At 45.9% G+C, this 23,272-nt stretch overlaps 1 protein-coding gene across 3 annotated transcripts; it reads left to right on the top strand.

Annotated features, from left to right (window-relative positions):
- The first annotated feature begins 995 nt into the window (after nt 1–995).
- Nucleotides 996–21,619, top strand: sh3glb2b (SH3-domain GRB2-like endophilin B2b). 3 transcript variants are annotated; one of them, XM_070924336.1, is made up of 11 exons: nt 996–1,058; nt 4,577–4,718; nt 6,537–6,665; nt 6,967–7,100; nt 7,259–7,351; nt 10,358–10,420; nt 14,692–14,715; nt 14,862–14,951; nt 15,958–16,058; nt 18,900–19,143; nt 21,512–21,619. In XM_070924336.1, exons 1-11 carry the CDS (start codon nt 996–998, stop codon nt 21,617–21,619), a joined length of 1,191 nt encoding a protein of 396 aa, XP_070780437.1. The 3 variants fall into 3 exon arrangements, with proteins under 3 accessions (XP_070780437.1, XP_070780439.1, XP_070780438.1); XM_070924338.1 differs by having other exon boundaries at nt 15,958–16,060; nt 18,929–19,143; XM_070924337.1 differs by having other exon boundaries at nt 15,958–16,060; nt 18,926–19,143.
- Nucleotides 21,620–23,272: the final 1,653 nt, after the last annotated feature.

The raw sequence follows: 23,272 nt of genomic DNA, 5'->3' as shown, positions 1-23,272 counted from the left end.
TAAATAAAGTCAAAGTGAAATACTGCTTCAGGGGAACTGCTGTGTCCAATTTCATCTACTAATTTCTTAATGTTTCTGAGGTCCGTCGACACTTTACGGTTAGCGGGTTTCTTTTTTGTAACTGCTGATGAGTGTAATCCAAAAGAATTGGAGTGAAGGATATTAGATTCAAACATTATGGAATTCCAGTTTTCTTGTTTGTTTGGTTTTTTTTTTTTCTCCCCCTCCTGATCTAAATGGTACCAGGCCGTTAGTGTAAAGATGAATGAATTAGCAATAAAGATGGAGTGGTTAAAAAAAGAAAAGTGTGTGTGTGTGTGTGTTTTTCTCTCTCTTCACTACAGGACTCTTCCCCTATGATGAAAACACTTCTCCAAGCACAGGGAGGGAGGGAGATGGGGTGGGGGGGCACCCTGGGTTAGGGTGCTGGAACTGTTCTGTTGTGCTGCAAGAGCCACATTGATTTATTATTATTATATATATATATATATATATCTTAATAAAGCATTTTCTCACTTTCCCCTTGTCTATCTCAGCAGGCAGACAGTTGGGTTGGGCCGGTTCAGGTTTTGAGACCTGCCTCCTCCCCCAGCACAGGTTCAGTCCCAGCCTGGATAATCCGCAGACCTCACGTGTTAATTCACGCAATCCCGATGAAGGGCTGTGTTGACTTTGCATTCAGTGTGTGTGGATGTGTGCGCAGAGGAACAGCACATGCTGCAGGGTGTCAGGGGTGGGTGTCGGGGGTGTGGGTGGGCGTATCGGGGTCGTGACTTTCAGCCCGGTGCTGTGGTCCCTTTAAACGCAGGGCGGTGAGCAGATTTCCGAGCGTCCGTGAAGCGGATTTCCAGCTTCAGTCCTGCGCGTCGTCTGCTGCTGCTGCTGCTGCTACATCATCATCATCATCATCATCCCTCTCAGCTGATCCGGAGGATTCCCTCTCTGCAGGGGAAACGAGACAGCCCTGCCCGTATGCCCAGGCCAGCGACGGCACCATGGATTTCAACGTCAAGAAACTGGCTTCCGATGCGGGGGTCTTCTTCACCCGGGCGGTGCAGGTAAGCCCCCGGAGAACCCCCCCCCCCCCCCCCCCCAACTTTCCTCCTCCTCCTCCTCCTCCTCCTCCGCAGTAGACCGAGAGCAAGCAGGCTCCGGTGATCATGTGGAAGGATTGAGACCGTGTGTCTCCGCTGCGGGCCCGGCTGTATGCAGCACGCAGCAGGCCGCGGTGTCTCCGAAGGTGCAGTTCGTATTCGTCGTGCGTTGTGAGGAGCGCGGCCGGCGCGCTGTAAGCCGATAAAGGTTCGTCAAGCCTCGATCCATTATTGATGGCTGTGATCGAGTGTATCGCCCATGTGACACCAGCAGACTCCCTGCCCCCCCCCCCCCCCCCAACAACCCCTTTTCTTTTTTTTTTAAACGAGGCTTCACTTTTGTTATTTTTTATGAACGGACGGCCGAGGCAATGGGCTCGTTATTGTATCATATATCTCAAAACCTGCCCCAATAGCTTCCAATTCTACGCGTTGAAAACCTGGCACCAAACCCCCTTCAAAAACCCTGCAATTTAACGATCCCTCTTGTATTACGAACTTGCATAACTAGTAGAGCCAGGCGTGCTTCCAGTCACGACCCAGTACGGTTAAGTGAGAAATTCGGCATCCGCTCAATACACTGAGAAGCACTTATTTGAATTAATTCTTAATTTTTTAGTGCTTTCCCCCTTTGGTGCTATACCTAGCGTCCACCTCTCAAAAGGCGCAGCGGAGAGCGGTAGTTAACGTTATAATCACAAATAAAAATCTAAATTCCTCCTTTTTATAGAGTTCTCTTGGTGGACCATTTGAATGCCGAATAAATCCAGGCTTTCTAACGATAAGAAAACGCTCTCGGGTCATGTTGTGCCGTTGATGTGCTCCCGCTGACTATCAAGAAAGCGTTGAAATAGAGGATTTTACAAGGGAATTCTTGCAAGGTGTGTCTTAAGTGTCACGTACTGTTTTGACAGCTAACTACATTGGTCAGATCTGAAACAGACAGTTAATAATGACAGTTATGCACTTTGTTTTGCAAGAGGGGTGTTTGCACTCAAATGAGTCTGTCTGTCTGTTGTTGTTGTTGTTGTTGTTGTTTTATTGGCCTGTGATGGATGAACATTCCAGTGATGGTAACCACAAGACTCATTGAGTTTCAGCCGCTGTGACCACAAAGACATGTGCCCCTGTGTGCGCCTGAAAAGTGTGTAAATCTGCTGTGCGGCTTCGCTTCCGACATTCACATTCTGCAGTGTTCAGTGTTCAGTGGTTCTTTTTTTTTTTCTGGAGGCGTTGTGGGACAACACAGGAAACCAGTCACTGTGAGAGGAAGTAGGCGAGACATACTGAGGGACAAAAAAAAACCCCAAAAAGAACACAACAGGTGACTGCTCTGCACGAAGCAGCATTTTATATTTCTGCATACCGGGGTAGGACCCACATTGACCCCATACTGTAGAAAGTGAGATCTCTGTGTCTTGTTTGATTATAAAGCAGGTCTGGGTGCTGTATAAATACTGGGAAAGCATCAAAACACTCACAGTCCGCGCAGAAATGACGTATTCAGACACTGCGCCTTCAAACGAGCCGTCGGGACTTCCTGTAAGGTTGTGATGTCACAACTATACAGTCAGCCACGCCCCCCAGCTGGTCATCAGCCCCACCCACCAAGTACAGGGACGCTCATCCACCAGCTCAGTCTGTCTGAGTTATCGGAGCGCTCTGCTCAGGAACTACTCTTCAAGTGTTTGGAGGTTGTTTAGTTTGTCTTAAACGGCTTGTTTCAGACGGGGGGGGCTGAGGGGCTGCATGAAGGGCCAGGAGGAGATCCATAAGGACTTTTTTCCAACTGTGAATCATGCAAACACAGAGCTGGCCTTTTTAAATTAAATCAAATGAAGTAGCTTTGATGGGTAGATCTTCCCGATGAATATGAACACACCGTAAAGGGTTTAAGGACTTATCACATTGTTGGACTGTCAGGCTGCTCTAAAGGTTAATCAAATTGTCCACGAACTAATCACTCCACTGTGACCCTTTTGGGGGCCTGATCCGGTAGATGGTCTTCGTCTAGCCTGCCGTTAAACGACAGTGACGGCGAATTCCTCAGTCGTCTGTGTGTCTTTTTAAGTCCAGCTGGCTGCTGCCTTCTGTCAGTTTTTTTTTTTTTTTTTTTTTTTTTTTTTTTTTTTACTTCAGTCAAGCAGACCGTCAGACAGCCCTGCCCGATACCACAGATGGGCCTTTTTTTTTTTTTTTGGCCTCAAGTTATAAAACACAAAGTTTGCAGCAGAAGTGGGTGCGTTACTTTTACCATCAGGTTACATATTAAATGGGCTGCGGTTGTTGGTGTGTGATGACTAAACTGAGGATGTTTACACACGCGCACACATGCATACTCATATACATGATATATGTAGATGCATAGCGTCTGTGCCTGCACCACAGCTCGTCTGACAAATCAGCCGATATTGGCTTATTGCAGATATATCGGTGTTGGTGTATACATGAACCGATAAGTAATGAGAAATTGTAAAAGGCCTGCAGAGCTGGCAATAATAGGTTTTGTGGTTAATTACAGATGGAGACAACATTTGTTTCTCTGCTAAATGTCCTGCAGCCGTGTTAGCGGCTCTGCGAGGCTGTATTTGGCACAGCGGTGCTTTAAGCTAAATGCTGATGTCATCATGCTGACATGCTCATAATGACAATGCTAACATGATGACCTAAAGCAGGTATAATGTTCACCATCTTAGTTTATTGTATTAGCATGCTAACATGCTCATAATGACAATGCTAACATGATGACCTAAAGCAGGTATAATGTTTACCATGTTCACCATCTTAGTTTATGGTATTAGCATGCTAACGTGCTCATAATGACAATGCTAACATGATGACCTAAAGCAGGTATAATGTTTACCATGTTCACCATCTTAGTTTATGGTATTAGCATGCTAACGTGCTCATAATGACAATGCTAACATGATGACCTAAAGCAGGTATGATGTTCACCATCTTAGTTTATTGTATTAGCATGCTAACATGCTCATAATGACAATGCTAACATGATGACCTAAAGCAGGTATAATGTTCACCATCTTAGTTTATGGTATTAGCATGCTAACATGCTCATAATGACAATGCTAACATGATGACCTAAAGCAGATATAATGTTCACCATCTTAGTTTATGGTATTAGCATGCTAACGTGCTCATAATGACAATGCTAACATGATGACCTAAAGCAGGTATAATGTTCACCATCTTAGTTTATTGTATTAGCATGCTAACATGCTCATAATGACAATGCTAACATGATGTAAAGCAGGTATAATGTTTACCATGTTCACCATCTTAGTTTATGGTGTTAGCATGCTAACATGCTCATAATGACAATGCTAACATGATGACCTAAAGCAGGTATAATGTTTACCGTTTTCACCATCATAGTCTTTATTGTATTAGCATGCTAACATTTGTTGTATAGCACTAAACACAATAAGTATTGGACAAATTCAAATTTAACCTTTGTCTCCCAGTTCACAGAGGAGAAGCTGGGCCAGGCTGAGAAGACAGAGCTGGATCCTCACTTGGAGAACCTGATCACTCGGGCCGACGGCACCAAGAACTGGACTGAAAAGATCTTAAGACAAACGGAGGTGCTCCTGCAGCCCAACCCAAGTAAGACCAGGGGAAAAAAAGAAGAAAAAAAAAGACGTCAACTAGAAGTTACACCTCCTCATAACCAGGCATCACTCTATATGGAGTCATACATTTAATGCTTTGTGGTTTTCTGATATATTGAATACGTAAAATTGTAAATGTTTTCCATTATGTCACCTCTGGGACTCCATAGCTATTGATATGAGGGATATGTGTTTCAAACAAGCAGGCGGTAAACGTTTAGTATACTTACTCGTTCTCATAGTCCCACATTCATTTGTAATAGACTTAGAATGGATAGAATAGTAGAATGGATTGTGGTAGTAATGTCTAACTCTTGATCTGTGTATTTTTTTTTTTTTTTTTTACCCCCCCCCCCCCATGCTGCCCAGTTGACCACACTGGTAAGTCATTTCCCAGAGTGCTGTGTAAGGAAGGACTGTGTGAGCCTACAGTATGCCGCCACGTTTTTCATTTACAATTAAAACAGGATAGATGATTGTATCGTATGGCGTGTTGAAACTGAAACGAGAGTGAACACATACTGAGGCGGAGAGACAGTCTGCTGTACACCCAATGGGCCGACGACGTGTAGATACAAAGAGGTGTTGAATTACTAATGACCCTCCCTGCGGGACGACACCTAAGTAAGCACTCGTGTGGTTGGATGCAGCCGATGCTGCCTTCATGGGCACATTCTCAAATAAAAGCTGGTGGTTCTGATGACATAATAATCTTAGTTTATGGTATTAGCATGCTAACGTGCTCATAATGACAATGCTAACATGATGACCTAAAGCAGGTATAATGTTTACCATGTTAACCATTTTAGTTTATGTTATTAGCATGCTAACATGCTCATAATGACAATGCTAACACAATGACCTAAAGCAGGTATAATGTTTACCATGTTCACCATTTTAGTTTATGGTATTAGCATGCTAACATGCTCATAATGACAATGCTAACACAATGACCTAAAGCAGGTATAATGTTTACCATGTTCATCATTTTAGTTTATGGTATTAGCATGCTAACATGCTCATAATGACAATGCTAACACAATGACCTAAAGCAGGTATAATGTTTACCATGTTCATCATTTTAGTTTATGGTATTAGCATGCTAACATGCTCATAATGACAATGCTAACACAATGACCTAAAGCAGGTATAATGTTTACCATGTTCATCATTTTAGTTTATGGTATTAGCATGCTAACATGCTCATAATGACAATGCTAACAATAATAAGCAGGTATAATGTTTACGGTTAGAATGGTAGAGTCTAAAAATAATGGCCGGCAGTACATTAGAACATTAAAAAACGGGTCGTGGAAGGTTCGTAGAGGCGCTTGGACCCTCGCGCTGGAGACACCACGGCGCTGCGCCGCTCACGCTGGGCCGTTAGTGTCACATGGCTTCATCAGAGCAAATGGAAACCTTTTTTTATTTTAAACTTTTGATTTATATGTATTGTGTCTTACTCCGTTTGGCTCAGCACTGCAGATTGGAAATATGTTATCATTCCTATATGCAGTACGAATTAAAAAAAACATGCGTTTTAGATCATTGCAAATAAAAAAAAAACGTCAATAGCTGGTTTTGAAGTCGCCGAAAGGTTTCAGGAAAAACCAAAAAAATTGTGGTGACTTTGGAAAATCAGGGGGAACTCTGTTGGGATTTGTCAGCAAGAGCTTCACATCAGCTTCAATAATAATAATAATTCTGTCTCTTATTGGACGTTCATACAGAAGTTTTTGTCGTGGGAGCTGCCATCTTTATTTGATTGAGGCTGGTGTGTACAGTTTCACAGCGATCTCCTTTTGTCATCCAGGCGCTCGGATAGAGGAGTTCATCTATGACAAGCTGGACAAGAGGCTTCCCTCCAAGGCGACCAACGCCGAGCTGCTGGGCCAGCACATGCTCGACGCCGCCAACGAATTTGGTCCGGGGACGCCATACGGTCAGTGGATCGGTTACTGAAGCCTGTGTTGTTGCCACGGATGAGGCCTTTGTACTCATGAGGGACTAGAGAGCCGGGGGTGCTGTCCTGATGCTCTTCCGTTCAAATAGTAATGGAAGAGTTGATTTAACGTTAAAGTTTAATGGCTCAAGAGGTGGCCAGTCCTAGGACCCACTTCATCTGTAGCATTAGCGTCCTTAAGCATTGTAGCCAGTCTCGGCCGTTTCAGTTGTTCCAGGGGGCCCTGAAAAGATTGGTGTGCATTTTAAGAGTGCATATTTGTGCGTTGTGCCGATCGCAGGCAGCACCCTGATCACGGTGGGAGAGTACCAGAAGAGGCTGGGAGGAGCAGAGCGCGAGTTCCTCCACACCTCGGCCGCCACCTTCCTCGCTCCTCTGCGCAACTTCCTGGAAGGGGACTGGAGGACTATATCCGTAAGTCTGATCGATTCACTCACTCCCACTCGGTGCTTTTAAGGCTTTGTGACGGCATCAGCGCCGCGCGTGCGGAGGGAAGTACGTTGCCATGTACTGTGCTTGTGCTAAAACCCGGGCCGGGGGTTTTCTGATCGGATCCCTCCCGTCCTCTGCAGAAAGAGCGGCGGCTGCTGGAGAACCGACGGCTGGATCTCGACATCTGCAAAGCACGCCTGAAAAAAGCCAAGCAGGCAGAGGCCAAAGCAGCGGTGAGATGAAATGTCGCTGTTGTGTTTTTTTGTTTGTTGCTGCTGCCGTTGCTCTTCTTCCTTCCTTCCTTCCTTCCTTCCTTCCTTCCTTCTGCAATAGCGTTTGAATCACAGTGACCACCGAACCCACAGCGGCCTCCACTTCTCAGGCAACAGTGTTTACACTGAACAGCCAGGTGGTGGCGCTCCACAACAGAACAAAGCTGAGAACACGACACTGAGGATAAAATTGCTGCCGCTGCGAACGGCCGCCTGTTTACACGTCCAGCAGAAACAGAGCAACAGGATCATTCATTTGGAGTTGTGTTTGTGTCCACCTGATGAATTTAAATCCAATATTCCCTCTCTTTCTGGCCCGGTTTTAGTCTCAGCAGCTAGTCTCCAACTCTGTGTTTCCTATTTTTAAAGGCCCCATATCATGCTCATTTCCAGCTCTATATTTTTATTCTGGTAGTCCACTCCCAGAGAGCAGCTCTGCATGGTTTCCAGTTTAAAAAAAAAAAAAAGAGTCCTTATTGATCTTTTACTGGCCCTTCATGCGGCCCCTCAGTTCCCCCTCTGTCTGAAATTAGCCGTTTTTACACAAACTGAGTGCTGTGACATCACAACCTTACGGAAGTCCTGACGGCTCGTTTTAAAGGCGCAGTGTCCGCAATTCTCCGTGGACTGAGCGTTTTGATGCTTTCACAGTATTCATGCAGCACCCAGAGCTGCTTTACAATCAAACAAGACGTGGACATCTCACTTTCTACAATATGGGGGCTTTGAAACCAGTTTTAATATTGCAAAATGTATCATTTAAATGTAATGTAAAAAGTCTCGCACACAGAAGGGGTGGGGGAAATATGTATTGTGATAATATCGCATCGGCTCGGATGAATCCACTACCTGCCCTGTAAACAAACAAAACAGCAGACAAATGTGTCGACTGGCTGCCGAAGAAAGCAACAAAAACGTCCAGCAGTTCGATATTTCTCTCAGGAGTTGACTAAAAACGGCGCTAAAAGGATACTGAATATTGAGACTCGCATTCATCTAGAGGCCAGAAACAATTCATTGGGTGTCCAGAAACACAACCAGGGCGGGATGATAATGTTGCCCTGTATGAGATGAACGCGGACTAACAGGTTCCAACTTTTACAAGCCAGGTATATGATGGTGGCTGTATAGCCATCTACTAAATTGGTGTTTTTCTGCCCCCTGGTGGCCAAACAATTGACGAGTACAGCTTTAAAGTTGACAAAAGGTGCTTGCAGTGAGAGACGCTTTGGCCTCACGGCTCGCACATGTGTTACGTTGAATAATCAACCCAGTTGGTGTGTTGCACCTCGTGCCAGCTGCTCTCTACCACGTCCGCAGATATATCAATATCAACAATATCGCATACGTTAGGCGGAACAGCAAGCCACTAACACACACATTTTCATGTCAGGTTGTGAGGTCTGGCTTTCTTGTGAATAACTTTTGTTCCCCTTGCATTGGGCCAAGTTGGTTGCTTCTTCAGATGGCATGGCTGCACTGACCGACCTACCCCTTTAACATTCTCTCAAAAAGCTTTTTCAGATGCCCTGCTGGCTGCCATATCATCAGCGGTTTCTGCCTGCAGCGCCTGTTGCATGCGTCTCAAGCCTCAACAAGGACAAGCCCCTTAATACCTTGCGCTGACGTTGTCTGAAGCCCAAAAAGCACAACATGCTATTCAGCAACGTAAAAAGTTTCCACAACACAATCGCGCAACCAGAATAGAACAAGAAGCTGCAGAAACGTACATCCAGATATCAAGTAAGGCTAAGGCTACGGGACTAGTGTTTAAAATAAGGTCAGCATTTTTGAACGGGTTCAGAAGTCTAGAATCAGAACGGATCATCATTAGAAGAAGAAAAGTCGGCCTGTTTCTTCTGCCGAAGTACAGATGGTCAAAGAAAAGGCCCCAAGAAAAGGAATTAAAGCCCTGAAGTTTGCAATATCAAAAGTGATACCGATCTACTGATCTGTAAAAGCTGTATGAAGCTGATCGGTCAACTGTCAGGCTTGGTGACATAATTTGATCTGATCCTCTAAACTGAACCTGTTCTGGAGCCAGGGTTAGCCATGTAGCATAGGTTACCACGGCGGCACCGGAAAACCAGAGTTAAAGCTAGTGGACCGGATCGGAATCAAACAACCAATCAGGGGGTTCTGTGTTCTGTGTGAGTCCTCTCTTCCAACCGTTCTGTTCTGATCCACGCTCCAGATCCAGAAGGTGGAACCTTCTGTAGAACGCCACCTTGTTTGTACAGAGTTCGATGTGACTGGCCAGTTAACGTGCTAGCTAAACCCCGATTGGTTGTTTGATTCAGACCTGGTCCAGTTTTTTAAAAGGGGGGGCGGGTGCTCACAGACACATTTTTTTTTAAAAGGAGCCCTTCAGTTAGATATTTTTAGTGACATGCAGTGGTCAAAATGAGTTATTTCAACCATAATTTTAATTCAATAATATTGCCTCCTGCAGCTTTAAGGTCGCTGGGTAACACAACACTTTGGCTTTGTGACACAGGCCTCTGCTCAATGCAGAAACAGCAGGGGGCGCCCTCTCCCACGGCATCCCACCTTCTCCCACGCGAACCATGTTTACAGTGAACGGGTAATCCTGAATTAAGCCCGTGTCAGCGCGTAGAAGACGAGGAAGACCACGAGCGAGCCGATCTTTGAGCTGAATTTAAATGGCGACGTTCCCGCAAGAAAAGAGGGAGTCGATCCATCAACGGTCAATAAATGATTGGCAGTGTGGTCTCTCACAGAGTTTGAACACCTCCAGAGCCCCGCCAACTACACACCCCACAGCACCATGTGCTTTCAACTCTTTCCAAATGATCTGCGCTTTGTGCTGCTTCTGCTCTGTTTTCTTTATGCCTGATGTGCTTTGGTGCTAACTTTTTGTTGTTGTTGTTGTTGTTTTTCTGCCCAACGATTGTAACTGCATGACTGTGCCAACACGTGTCTCCCCCTCCCTGCTCTTGTTCGTAGGCTGCACCTGATTTTCAGGAGACAAGGCCCCGAAATTATGTTCTTTCTGCCAGTGCATCAGCGGTAAGAGTCCCAAGTGAAACAAACGGTACATACGTGCAGGTTCTGTGTCACTGAGGCTAACATGCTAGGCATATATTTTTATGTGCCATTCAGTCTTAGCACGAACGCCGATAGGTCAACAAAATGTTAAAGCCAGACTATGTAGCTTTTTTTTTGGGGGGGGGGGGAGGGTACTTCCTCTTACAGAAATGAAAAGTTGAGTTCATAAGCAAAAAAAATAACCAATACACTTCTTGTTGCTTACAGCCTCACTTAGCTTACGGTGGCTAATGTTAGCGATTGTTTCTTACATATGCTGTACATAAAGATGGACGGCGTGACAGCTCCCTGAAAGTGAAGCCGAAACGTCTCGATCGCCCCCCCTGGTGGCTGGCTGCAGTGTATATATAGGTCATAAGCCCCGCCCCCCTCCATGTTAGCGGATGGGACATGGGCCAAACTGAAAAAAAAAAAAATCAAAGCACAACCTCAAATCCATTTTTCCCCAAAGATGGTTTCTGGTCATTTCAGGTGGTTCTCATCACGCTGACGTTTGTTCAAGTGTTCGTTTTTCTCATCAGTTTGGTTTTAATTCGTGATTTGATTTGATTTGCTATAAAAAAGGGGGTGAAACGTCATGATTGACAGCTGAGATTGACCGTGGCCGTGCTCGCGATTGGGCCCCCCCCCCCCCCCCCCCCCTCCGAAAACGACGTCACCAGCGCAAGATGGCAGCGGCCGTATGCGGGAGAATTTGGCTTCATGTTTGTACAGTGGGGAGGAAGCTGGAGACGCGTCGGCCATCTTTGTATACAGTCTGCTTTCATGCTGTGTCTTTAGTGAGGTTTGTTTTACTGTCAAGAACACGTCTGGAGATGTGTTGTTACATTTAAAAAACAAAACGAAAAAGAAATAGCTCTCTCTCATAACGAGCTATTAAACAACACCGTACGATGCACATGTCATACACTTTGAATGATTTATCGTGTGGAAGTAAATGATGCGAAAGGGCTGCATTCCTAATACTTGGACACGTTAGGCTTGTGTCGCATGATGTTTGCACGTTTCATTCTTGCTGCCGTTGTTTGAAGCCCCCCCCCCCACCCCGCCCCCCTCGAATGTTCAATCTTTCTTTTGCGATTTGACACGCAAACACGGTGAGAAGTGGTGGATATTTTGATACGCACCACATTCAGAGCCGTGCACAACAGCTTGCGCTGGTCATAAGAGAGGTGCGGTGGCCCCAACGCGCCAATATTCTGTTCCCGGAAAATTGAATCAAAAGGGTTTCAACAGAGGCGACGCAGCTGGGGCTTCTTAGCTGCGGTTTGGCGGACACTTCTCGCTGCGTCGCGATTCCCGACTGAAACAGCAGCTGAGTCGGATGTGTCTGGAAGTTACCGTATAAGCTGCTCTACTCCGCACATGTGGTCCAGGGGAGTGCTGCAGAGTAACGGGGATTTTTTTTTTTTTTTTCCACTCTCACAGCCGACCACGTCACTAACGGCTGAGGGCAAAAGAAAAAAAAACCCAAAAACGCACACAACAAAAATATATCATAGTCTGGCTGCATCACTCTATACTTTTCAATACAAATATATGCATCATATTATATATATATATATATATAGCATTTCGTCCCTTGGTGTCTCCTTACAATCTACTGCAGGATCAATAACCTGTGAAATACCATTATTATTATTATTATTATTATTATTATTAGCTTACATTAAAAACTCTTACTTGAGTAAAACTGCATTATCCTGTTAACCAAGCATTGATTTTATTAGTGTAGAATTAAACAGTTTTTTTTAGGAAGCCTTTGATCAAGAACCTTTTTTCTCAATTGTTTTGGTTTCTGGAGGATTTCGTGAAAATGCTGCAAAATTGTCTTCGCACTTACAAATACCCCCCCCCCCCCTTTAATTTTTCATATTCCATAGATTATTAGGCATTGATGATCCAATAATATCAAAATATGTATCTTAAAAAAAAAGTGAATTTAATTGACAGCTTAGTAGGAATGTATAAATAAAAATAAACGGAATATTTTACTTAATTATACTTTTAAAAATTTTTTTTAATCAATTCTTAATGTTTTCTATCACTAAATATCTTTTAGAGTGAAGGAAAAAGTACAAGCACTGAACGGGGCCGCATCATAACATGAAATCAAAAAGGCAAAAACCCACAAACGGAATGAAAAGTAGAATCTGGTGACGTCAGGGGGGCGGGGGGGGGGGGCGGAATATGTGTAAATATGCGGTTTGTGTTTTCCGAGCAGCTGCAGAGCGGCTGGGAGAGCTGGGAGGTGGCAGCGGATCCCGGTGAATCAGAGCAGAGGAAGGTTGTGCACTAGAGATCTGTCGGTGACATATAGGATTAGAACCCTGTGCTGTTCATTGAAGTGGTTAGAACGTGGTAGTGAGTCAGTCTCCAGTGATGCACCCCTTTGTCCTGTTTGACGTTGGATGGGGGGGGGGGGGGGGGGACTTTTGGGACAAAATTCAATATTAATGTGGCCAGAAAATTCAATTCAGTTCAATTCAATTCAATTTTATTTATATAGCGCCAAATCACAACAACACATGACACTTTACAAAATAGAGCAGGTCTAGACCGACTCTTTATAATGTTATTACAGAGACCCAACAGTTCCCACCATGAGCAAGCACTTTGGCGACAGTGGCAAGGAAAAACTTCCTTTTAAGAGGCAGAAACCTCGAGCAGAACCGGACTCTAGGTGGGCGGTCATCTGCTTTGACCGGTAAAATGACAAGTAAACGGTAAGTTTTGAGTTTAAGATGGGTGAACCCTTTATTATTATTATCCAGGCAGTTTGACAGTTTGTTAGTCATCCCCTAGCCCTCCAGCGCTTCCTTACTGTATTTTTATTTCATTTCTTTTAATATATGTAACCCCCGCACAAACCAAAAACACACGGAAATGAAAGGAGAGAAGAAAAAGAAAAGCATGAAAGGGAGAAATGAAAACAACATGTCAGAATAGTTTATAGAAACGTTTCTTGTTATTAACACTAACATTCATGTGCAGTATGTAAAGTCTGCACCAGTAGTTCCCAACCTTTTTTTTAAAAAATGTTTTAAGGGATCCTTATTTTATCATTGTATATACACTGAGGACCCCCACCCACAATTACAAAAAAAGGGGGGAAAAAGTAGCGCACTTAAATAGTGAACGTAATACCTGCAGGACGTTTGTGCAAAACGAGCATGCAACTGTATACAGTTCTGTGGATATTGCAGTGTATCAGCCCCCCCCCCCCCCCGCCATGGTAAAGATGCTTCCTCATAACAACGCATGTTTAAACACGAGGGGTCGCAGTACAGCCGCCGCCCGTCCGCCTCCAGCGCCTGCAGAATGCAGAGTAAAGGTCAAGTTCAGTTCAGGCTGGCGGCCAACGGAAGCAGCTGTCGGACAACAAACATCACTGCAGCACTTACGCTGCACCCAACTCTGTGTGTGGCGCCGGTGCTCGCACACGCTTCTCTGACTGAGAACGCTCTTTGTCAAGCATGTAGTCAATTTACAGTTATGAAGACAGCAAACCCCCCCCCCACCCCCACCCCAGTTGTGGGACGGTTCGTCACATGTGGTTCGTCATCGGTTGGGATTTACCTCTCATCACTTAAACTCAGCAGCAGCTTGGTTTTTTTTTTTTCTTCCACCCTGCCGCGGTGACGTAGAGGTGTACTCCAGGGCGTGTCAGTGCACCGTGACATCACTGTTGGCGCAGGTTACAGGTGCGACAGAGCAGAGCGGGCAAACTTCCCACCAGAGAGGGCACCGTCTTTGCGTAACCGCTAGTTCGTTTGTACGAAACCACAGGCTGTATATAAAGATGGCCGACGCGTCTCCACTTCCTCCCGCTGTATAAGAAGTGAAGCCAAACTCTTCCCGGATACGTCTTTTGCGCTGGCGACGTCATTTTGGAGCCAAAGCCTGCGCAGCGGCGATCGGGAATAAAGAATATTGGATCATAAAAGGTCGAAATATCGACCCCCCCTTAGAGGCACCACCACCAAGAACATGAATTAAATACATTATTAGATTAAATAAAACTCCTCTAAACTCTAAACTCTAAACTTTTGACAGTTTGATCCAGAGTTGGTGCCGGAAAAAACTGGCCCGGGATCAGGGGGGGGTTAAGATCAAGTTGACCTGCCACACGTAGCTTCTAGTCCTTTCACGTTGTCAACATAGATGTGATGTTTGAGTCTGGGAACGGTTCATGACTGCTTCTCTCTCTGTCCTCACGCTGCTTCTCTCAGTTGCTGAGTGAGGAAGTGGACAAAGTAAGTACCCTCACCAGTGGACAGTGTGTGTGTGTGTGTGTGTGTGTGTGTGTGTGTGTGTGTGTGTGTGTGTGTGTGTGTGGGGCTGTCCCTGTCACAATTGCACATGCTCGTGCAAGCCAATACCTCTGTTTTCCCACCTGCAGGCCGAGCACGAGCTTCGCGTGGCTCAGACGGAGTTCGACCGACAAGCCGAGGTCACCAGGCTGCTGCTGGAGGGCATCAGCAGCACACATGTGAGCGCACGAGTGAAGTGGTCACGCGCCTCCTTCTGTGCGAGCCGGCAGTGCTGACCAACCGTTAGTCAGAGTCAGCGGGCCGTCCTGTTCAGAGTGGTGATGTAGAGGAGGAGGTGCCAGAATTCATGACACTGTAAAGAAGGCTTTGAACCAGCATTTATACCGTATTTGGTCAAACTGTAACTAAAAACATATACAGAAAAAAAAAAAAAAAATATATATATATATATATATATATATATATATATATATATATATATATATATATGTATGTTATACATTGTTATATTATTTTTATATGCTTTTTTTATATGATTTTTTGGGGGAAGTGTTGGGGAAGACTTGGACTCATGACCTCAGTAAAAAAAAAACCTGCCAGACTATTACTCGGCTCTGAGCAACTTCCAGGCAACCAGTGGAGACTAGCCAAGTCACTTATCATGCCGTAGACATACTCCGGCTCACAACCCCCACAACCCCTCGTAAATCTGTGAATTGACCCTTTTTTTGTTTTGTTTTGTTTTGTTTTTTACACTCCGGTCTTTGGCGCAGATTAAACAAGCGAGATCCAACACGTTAATCAATGAGCTTTGGGGGCGCTGGTGGACTGATTCTGTTACCTTTTAGCTGTGCCCCCCCCCCCCCCCCCCTTTGTGTCCAGGCTTTATGCTAAGCTAGGCTAACCAGCTGCTGGCTTGCAGCCTCATATTTAGCCTGGCTCACAGGATGTCGGCTGTTTTTGAAATAGTCGGCCAATAGCATTCATGGGTTTGAGGGAATATTTTCATTATATGTTTTTGGCACATTCACATCGTCAGTAGCCACAGTCGTCATTCGGTGTTGTGCAGCGTATTGCAAACCACCGTTCAACACGAGATGAATTCCAAAGAGAGCAACTTTAGGAGCGTTCGCGGTGAGCTTAGGGAAATCTGCGCACCGCGACGACGACGACGACGACGACGTGACTCATTGCTGAGTTCGTCTTTTTCCTTTCTCCCCTCAGCTCAACCACCTGCGATGTTTGCAGGATTTTGCGGAGGCCCAGGCCACCTACTACGCCCAGTGTCATCACTACATGCAGGACCTTCAGAGGGAGCTCAACCGGTGAGGATTCAGTGCTGCTCAGTCTCTCAGGGGGGTAATGGGACAAAATGTTTGTTTTAAATGACATTGTTAAAGGTTCTATGTGGAGTTTTCATAAAGCCATAAACGACACCGGTGGCGCATCCTGCTGCTCGTGCCCCCGGTCTGTACGCCGCCAGCGAGATTTACTGTCATTTACAATCAGATTTAGAGTAACGTTACTATCTGTAATGTTCCTATGTTTTATTTGGACCAGTGGCTCCGCGATACAGACTAGCTTACCATTTCCACGCTGCAAAGCTAAGTTAGAGCTAGCTGGCTAAACGCCGGTACATTTCCACAGTCGTTTTAGCCTAATAAATAAACTCACAAAATGTCGAAAGGAAATACTCTTGCACCTACTTTCCTTAATTAAACCACAAAATACAACCGCATACCTTCCGAATTGAAGTTTCTCTCTTCCAGCGGACTAAGACTAGCTTAACTGCCTTGTGAACTCATCAGAAAAACCCGTAATCCACCGAGTTAGACAAGAAACTATTCCGACTCTTTGCGTTGTACCATTACATCATTTATTGTCAGCTAAAATCGGCACCGTTTGTCATAATACATCAGTTAGTATCATGGATCACATTAGCTGGTGGAGTAACTTGGCAAGCTAGCCAACAGATCCACTCAGGTAGTATTTTGCTAGCCATAAGGTTAGCCAGCTTGCTGCAACTTCGCCACGCTGCATGGATCTTGCGTTGGTTGCTTCGTATTGTTAGCTGATAAAGTGACTTGCCAACGGCAAGCTAGCCAGTATACCAGCCACATTAGCCCTGGGAGTCTGGACGAATAAGCTGACGTCGTCCACTCAAGACAAGTGTCTTCCAAAGTTAGCGAGCGAGCAATTCGCCCGTGTTAGCAAGCAAGCTACGTGGACTTTGTGCTGGACTCTGTGTTTTGGTAGTTAAGCTAACGTTAGCTCGTGCGCGCACAACCTCACATCCTTTGGATTTTCCTGGAAAACGCGCCCCGAGCCCTTTACATACAAATCAGTCCACCGGCTGTTATATAGGCAAACCGAGAAAGTCGGGGAGGGTCTCATTTTTTAAGCGACACAGCAATCCGTTCACACATTGGCTGTAAAAAGCGATTAATACGTGCAAACGGTTACATTTTGTTGCACACAGTACCTTTAAGGTTTCATTTTCACTCTCTTTTGACTGTCTCGCAGTGTTTAGCTTATGGGAAGAGCTCCGAGTTCATCACAGCACATATTGTAAACAGCCAGCGAAGGGCTTTGGCATGCACTTCCAGCTGTATGAGCAGGAGGAAGTGCGTGGAAATAAACCCCGTGCTGCTTTGTTGTGTCAGACGAACCCCCACGACTGCTGTGGGGAAAAAAAAAACATTTCCCAAGAACAGCCAAAATCTTATCCATAATCTTCATCATAACGCCCGTATTGTTTCCAAACAGCAGAGACTTGAGATGTGCTCACTTATCACCGCAGTTTGACGACTGCTGCTTCCACGTGAGCTGAAGTGGTGCTCGATCCAGTGAGTTTATACAGCCCCCCCCCCCCCCCCCCTTTTTTTTTTCTTATTTCTTCGACAATTCCGGGTTGCTCAAGGAGGTCTTTTAATGTATTGACAGAGCGTCACCACATGCATGGGCAGATTGAAGGCAACATCTACCTCCAGAAGCCGGGATCAAAACACACCGGGTGTGTCCTAATACACATTTCCGGCCTTCAGGACACCCGACGCTTAACCCACAATGAATGCACAGCCGCTCCAAGGACGGTAGTCCAGCTGGTTTCAGGACAGATAATAATCAACAGCCATCATCCTAAATGTTATTCATATCAGTAGTCCAGGGTGTTTTGGTTTTAACTTTGGTAGGTAGGTACATTTTGAATTTAGCCCGACAAGCTAACAGTCAGTAATGGATGAAATAAAACAAAAATAACGTCGGGTCGGATACAAGGTCTCCAACTTGGCAGTACCAGTCGGGTTCAGTTGAGGCGGGTCTTTTAAGACGTGGGTACAGACCAGGTTTCAGGTTTAATCTTTAGGCCTGTGCGGAGCTCTAGATTTCCCCAGCTTTGCCCCTCGTGCCACCATGAGGTTGATATTTTCGGGTTGAGTGCTAATTAGCATTCATTTTGCATGCTAACAGGCTTAAATCACGATGAAGACCACGGCAAACATTACCTGCCAAACGTCCACATGTTAGCGTTAGTCGCTGCGAGCAAATTAGCGTTAGCATTTGGCTCAAAGCACAGCCTCGCAGAGCTTGGCTGTAGTCTCGTTGCTAACATGCATGATGAAGCCAGAAGTAAAAAAGCTAACGTTAGGCTATAAAGGAGCGACACCACGGTCGCATTACTTCAACGTCACCACCGCTAAGATTCACTTTGAAGAGAATGTAGAGATATATAGATATATGGACAGATAGTGAGTTACATGTTAGCGTTGCCACTGTCAGCATATTAGCGCGTGGACTTTAGCGTTCAGGCAAAAGCACAGCCTCACAGAGCTGTTAGCATGGCAGTGGTCTTGTTGCTAACACACTTAACGCGTGACCATTCCGAGACATTTAAGAGACGCCGCCAAATACTTCACACGTGAAAAAACAATAGACAATGAAATAACAACGGCATTTGATTGAGATGCATCAAAATAGAAAGACGGCAATTAAAGTACGAGCAAATGATAAAACACCACGGAAGCTTGACTCTGACAGCAGGACCACAGCAGGACCATCGCCAACGCCCCCCTCCGCAAAACCGCAACAGCCTCTAATAATCTAATAAGCAAGGTGGGAGTCCACTTTGATGACTCACGTCCTTTGTTTGGCTTTCAATCTTCATGCAGATGTGCTAACTCCACCGGCGCCCCCCACCCCTCCGCTGCTGCCGCCTGCCCCAACCCCGTCTCCTCCGCTTTCCTGGCTGGACTGTCATCGCCGGGGGCTACAGTCTCCTCGCCGTCCAGCCAAAGGCCCAGCACCCTGGCTATGGAGCAGACACAGCTCCCTGTCACAGGAACCAGGAAGGCCAAGGTCCTGTATGACTACGATGCCCACGATGCCAGCGAGCTCTCCCTCTTGGCTGATGAGGTACAGTAGGATATTCTGAGTCACCCCAAGCAGGGTTAGGGTTAGTAAAAAGTCAACGTACGCTTTGAACATTTCTGCTTCTCATTGCATTCAGGCTGAAAATAGAACCCAGCAAGATCAGACTTTCCCGTTCCATCCATTTTGTACACCAGCCTTTTTTCTAAGGGGTCAGCATACACAGGGGAAGTCTGCCTGAAAACAATATTCACAAAGAATAATTGGTGTAATCATTCCTCCTGTCCAATCCGGCTGCAAAGGGGTCTCTTCTTCTTAGGGCAACTTCAGTGTTTTAACTTCAGTGCCTTTTTTAAGACACGTGAAAGCTTCAAAAGCTCACGAGTGGGGTGGGGGGGGGGGGGGTTATCTACTGACGTGTTTCATGTCGTAGAACATTTCCGGGTTTTAGCGCTCGTTCCTGCAGCGGTGCTCCCATTCAAGAGTAGAAAGTAGCAAAAATGTAGAACTGAAATTATGTACAAAATATAAAAATAAGAAATAGAAAATAAAAATATACACATTTACAACGTTTAAGTGAAAAATGAAGGTAAAAAATATACAATAACGATGTATATGTATGTACATACATATATATTTGTATATATATATAATATGTGTGTGTGTGTGTGTGTATTGCACTGTTGTGTATGACTATATATTTAAAGAATAAATAATAACGAGGTAGTATGTGTAGGAGCAGGTCCGGATTTCCAGTCTGTTTCTGTCGGACACTCAGAGGGAGGAGTTGAACAGTCTGATGGCCGCAGGCAGGAATGATTTCCTGTGGCGCTCTGTTGTACATTTGGGAGGAATGAATCTCCCACTGAAGCTGCTCTTGCGTCCGACCAGTACGTCATGGAGAGGATGTGAGACATTGTCCAAGATGACCCGCAGCTTGGACAGCGTCCTCCTCTCCGACACCACCGTCAGAGAGTCCAGCTCACTGGCCTTCCGGATCAGTTTGTTGAGTCTGTTGGGGTCCGCCACCCTCAGCCTGCTGCCCCCAGCATGCAACAGCATAGAGGATAGCACTGGCCACCACAGACTCATAAGACATCCTCAGCGTAGTCCGGCGGATGTAGAAGGACCTCAGCCGCCTCAGAAAATAGAGACGGCTCTGGCTCTTCCTGTAGAGGGCATTAGTGTTCTTTACCCAGTCCAGTTTATTGTCAATGTGAACTCCCAGGTACTTGTAATCCTCTACAATGTCCACACTGACCCCCCCTGGATGGAAACAGGGGTCATCGGCGCCTCGGTCCTCCTCAGATCCACAGTCAGCTCCTTGGTCTTGGTCCGTGGTGTAGATGGTGAAGAGGAGGGGGCAGAGGGCCCCGGTGTTGCTGACCACTCTGTCTGACACACAGTGTTGCAAGCGCACATACTGTGGTCTGCCAGTCAGGTAGTTGACAATCCAGGACATGGGGGGGGGGGGGGGGGCGAAAGAAGCGAATGCCGTCAGCATCTCCGTCAGCATCTCCGTCAGCTTCTCACCCAGTAGAGCCGGACGGATGGTGTCGAACGCACTGGAGAAGTCCAAAAAAAAACATTACTCTCGCAGGCGGCTTTTATCCAGGCGGGCGTAGACGCGGTCGAGCAGGTAGATGATGGCGAACTGAAGGGGGTCCAAGTGTCTTTTCTGAGCTACATGTCGCAATCACTCACACGGGATCAACTTTTTCACAGAGGCAACCTCCCCAAAACGTTGTCCGGCACATGCAAACTTTGAATCCGCGTGGACCGAAGGTGCACTCGATCCCAGCACTCTGTAGGAGGATTTCAAAAAAGAAGATAACCACGCTGTTCCAGCACTGCGTGAATAATGCGTACACACATATTCATGCTTCTAGATGACGGCTACAGGTATTGAACTAACTGACAAAATAAAGTTGAAATCGAAATCTGCAGCACAGACGTAGAGGCTCCCCATAGTGACGTCACTCCCCATTCATTTCAATGAGGGAAGAGGGTGACAACCATTCTGCCTCTAAAAGGATCGCCGGCAGAGTCGTTGGCAGTGAAGCGAAGGACAATAAACAGCTGGCAGCTGTCTTTCTGCTCGGGGCGCATGCTCGTGACCCGGCCCTCTCTCTATTCCGTCATGCCTGATCTCACCGCCGTTTTAGAGATGACTGTTCATTCGAGGAAGCGGGGGCCAAGGGTCGGGAAAATTCCAAAACGAACACTGGGATTGATTGATTGAGGAAGGGAGGGCAGATGATGCGAATGTCAGCACGTGATGTTGCTTTCCCGCGTCCCCTCGCTTCATTTAGAAACAACCTAGAGTACGTGGGGGGGGGGGGGGGGGGGGTGTTTACGACTGCAATTTGTCTTAAAATGTGCCTCCTTTTTCTTTTCCGTCTTGTTTCTCCAGATCATCACCGTGTACACCGTACCAGGAATGGACCCGGACTGGTTGATTGGAGAACGGGGGAACGAAAAAGGCAAAGTGCCTGTCACCTACCTTGAACTGCTGAGCTAATGGACCATACGCCAGAACACACACACACACACACACACACACTTGCAAAAACTACTGTCAAACGTGTGCATTTAGTACACTTAGTGTATTTTGACCCGTGGTTATCTTAGACCCTTATGCAAACCTGTTGGGGAAGTTTCTTTTCAATTTAGATGACTAACGGGAGGAAGTCGCCGCAAACTCGTGACCACGCGAGCGGTTTGATTGGGCCTCGTGGGTCATTAGAGATTTCCTCCTATCCCGGTAATGTGTGACGAGGCCGCAGTTAGTGTGCTTTTTCTTTTGTGTGTGAAAACTGAAACTCAACCCTTGTCAATCTTACGTGTTCCTTTACCACAAAGCATTCGCGAGGCATTCAAAGACCAAGGCCTCGCGCAAATCCATTAAAGGGTTGTTCCGATTTATCGCGACTTGGGTCTTTTTTTTTTTTTGTTTTTTTGTTAGCTCGCGGGCCGCCGTTTGTGTCAGCTATGCTATTAGCTAACGTTGTACTGTTGTAGCCGGGGGGGGGTCACTTTTTATCACAGATCTCAGCAAAGTCCAGTGAGGCAAGAAACGAGAAAGAGCGTCCTAAACCGCTTTTCTTTCTGGAACTTCCGAGCTAAATGATTGATTTGATGGTATGTGAGGCTTTGACTCCTGCAACTAAAACTCCCAAACAACTCCCAACGTCGTAATTGGACGGACAGCCAAGTGTCATTTCAGAACTGACTCCTCCTACTTGGCGGTGAAAGTGACAGTGAGCAGGACCATGGTAATTACGGTAGATCAAAGCAGAAGCAGGAAGTCAGTCCGTAAAACTGCGATGGGTCTCTTTCCAAAGAAGTTGTGTCTGATGTTTCTTGACCTGTTGGACTTGATTTCATTAATTAAAGTGGTGAGTACGATTCCTGTTTAAAACCACCAACAACAAAAAGAAAAAGAAAAGGTGATGACCCAGGGTGTAATAAACCAGAATTCCCCCCCCTTCATTTTTTTGTAAGGATAACGTAGGGCTCGCGGTGATGAATGAAATCTCCAACTGTGACAGCCAAACTGTGCTTTCCGTTTGATCATTTGTTCTTAATAAAAAAAAACCTCAGCAAATGTGTCACCTGCTGCGAAGGGCTTTAAACTAAAATGGAATCTGGGTCATTGACCCGTCAACCTCCGTAGAGGTGGAACACATGCGGATCGGGAAGCTCGGAAGCTCCTGTTTCACTTTTTTTTCAAATGCGGAGCTCGATCTTGTGACCTCGCCTCTTGACCAGTGTAATGAAGACCAGCTGTTAGATTGTGACACAACTACAGTATACAGTATACGTCCCTGTAGAAGCTATCCGATTTCATTTTGGTTATTCGATTCTAGACCTAGTTCCTTGTCGAACACACCTTTCCTCAAAGCTTTGGTGAATCTCTGGCGGACGGCTTGTGCTCGTAGTCCGGTGCTGTAGCTGGTCGGCCCGCAATTTTAAACGCGAATGTCCGAAATGTGCGGTGCAGAGAGACGCGACGGAAACGCACTTCCCTGTGTGAGGAGCAGTTATGCTAGAGCTCGGGCTCCGCCGTCACGGCGAACCTCAAACTGGTTGACACGAACGATTGCAAAGTGACGTTAGCCTGAAGAACCGTTGCAAGGCTGCTAGATCTCGAAGGAAATTCACACAAAGAAAA

This window comes from Enoplosus armatus, chromosome 18, assembly GCF_043641665.1.
Source record: "Enoplosus armatus isolate fEnoArm2 chromosome 18, fEnoArm2.hap1, whole genome shotgun sequence".
NCBI lineage: Eukaryota > Metazoa > Chordata > Actinopteri > Centrarchiformes > Enoplosidae > Enoplosus > Enoplosus armatus.
This window is presented reverse-complemented; position numbering and strand designations above follow the sequence as displayed.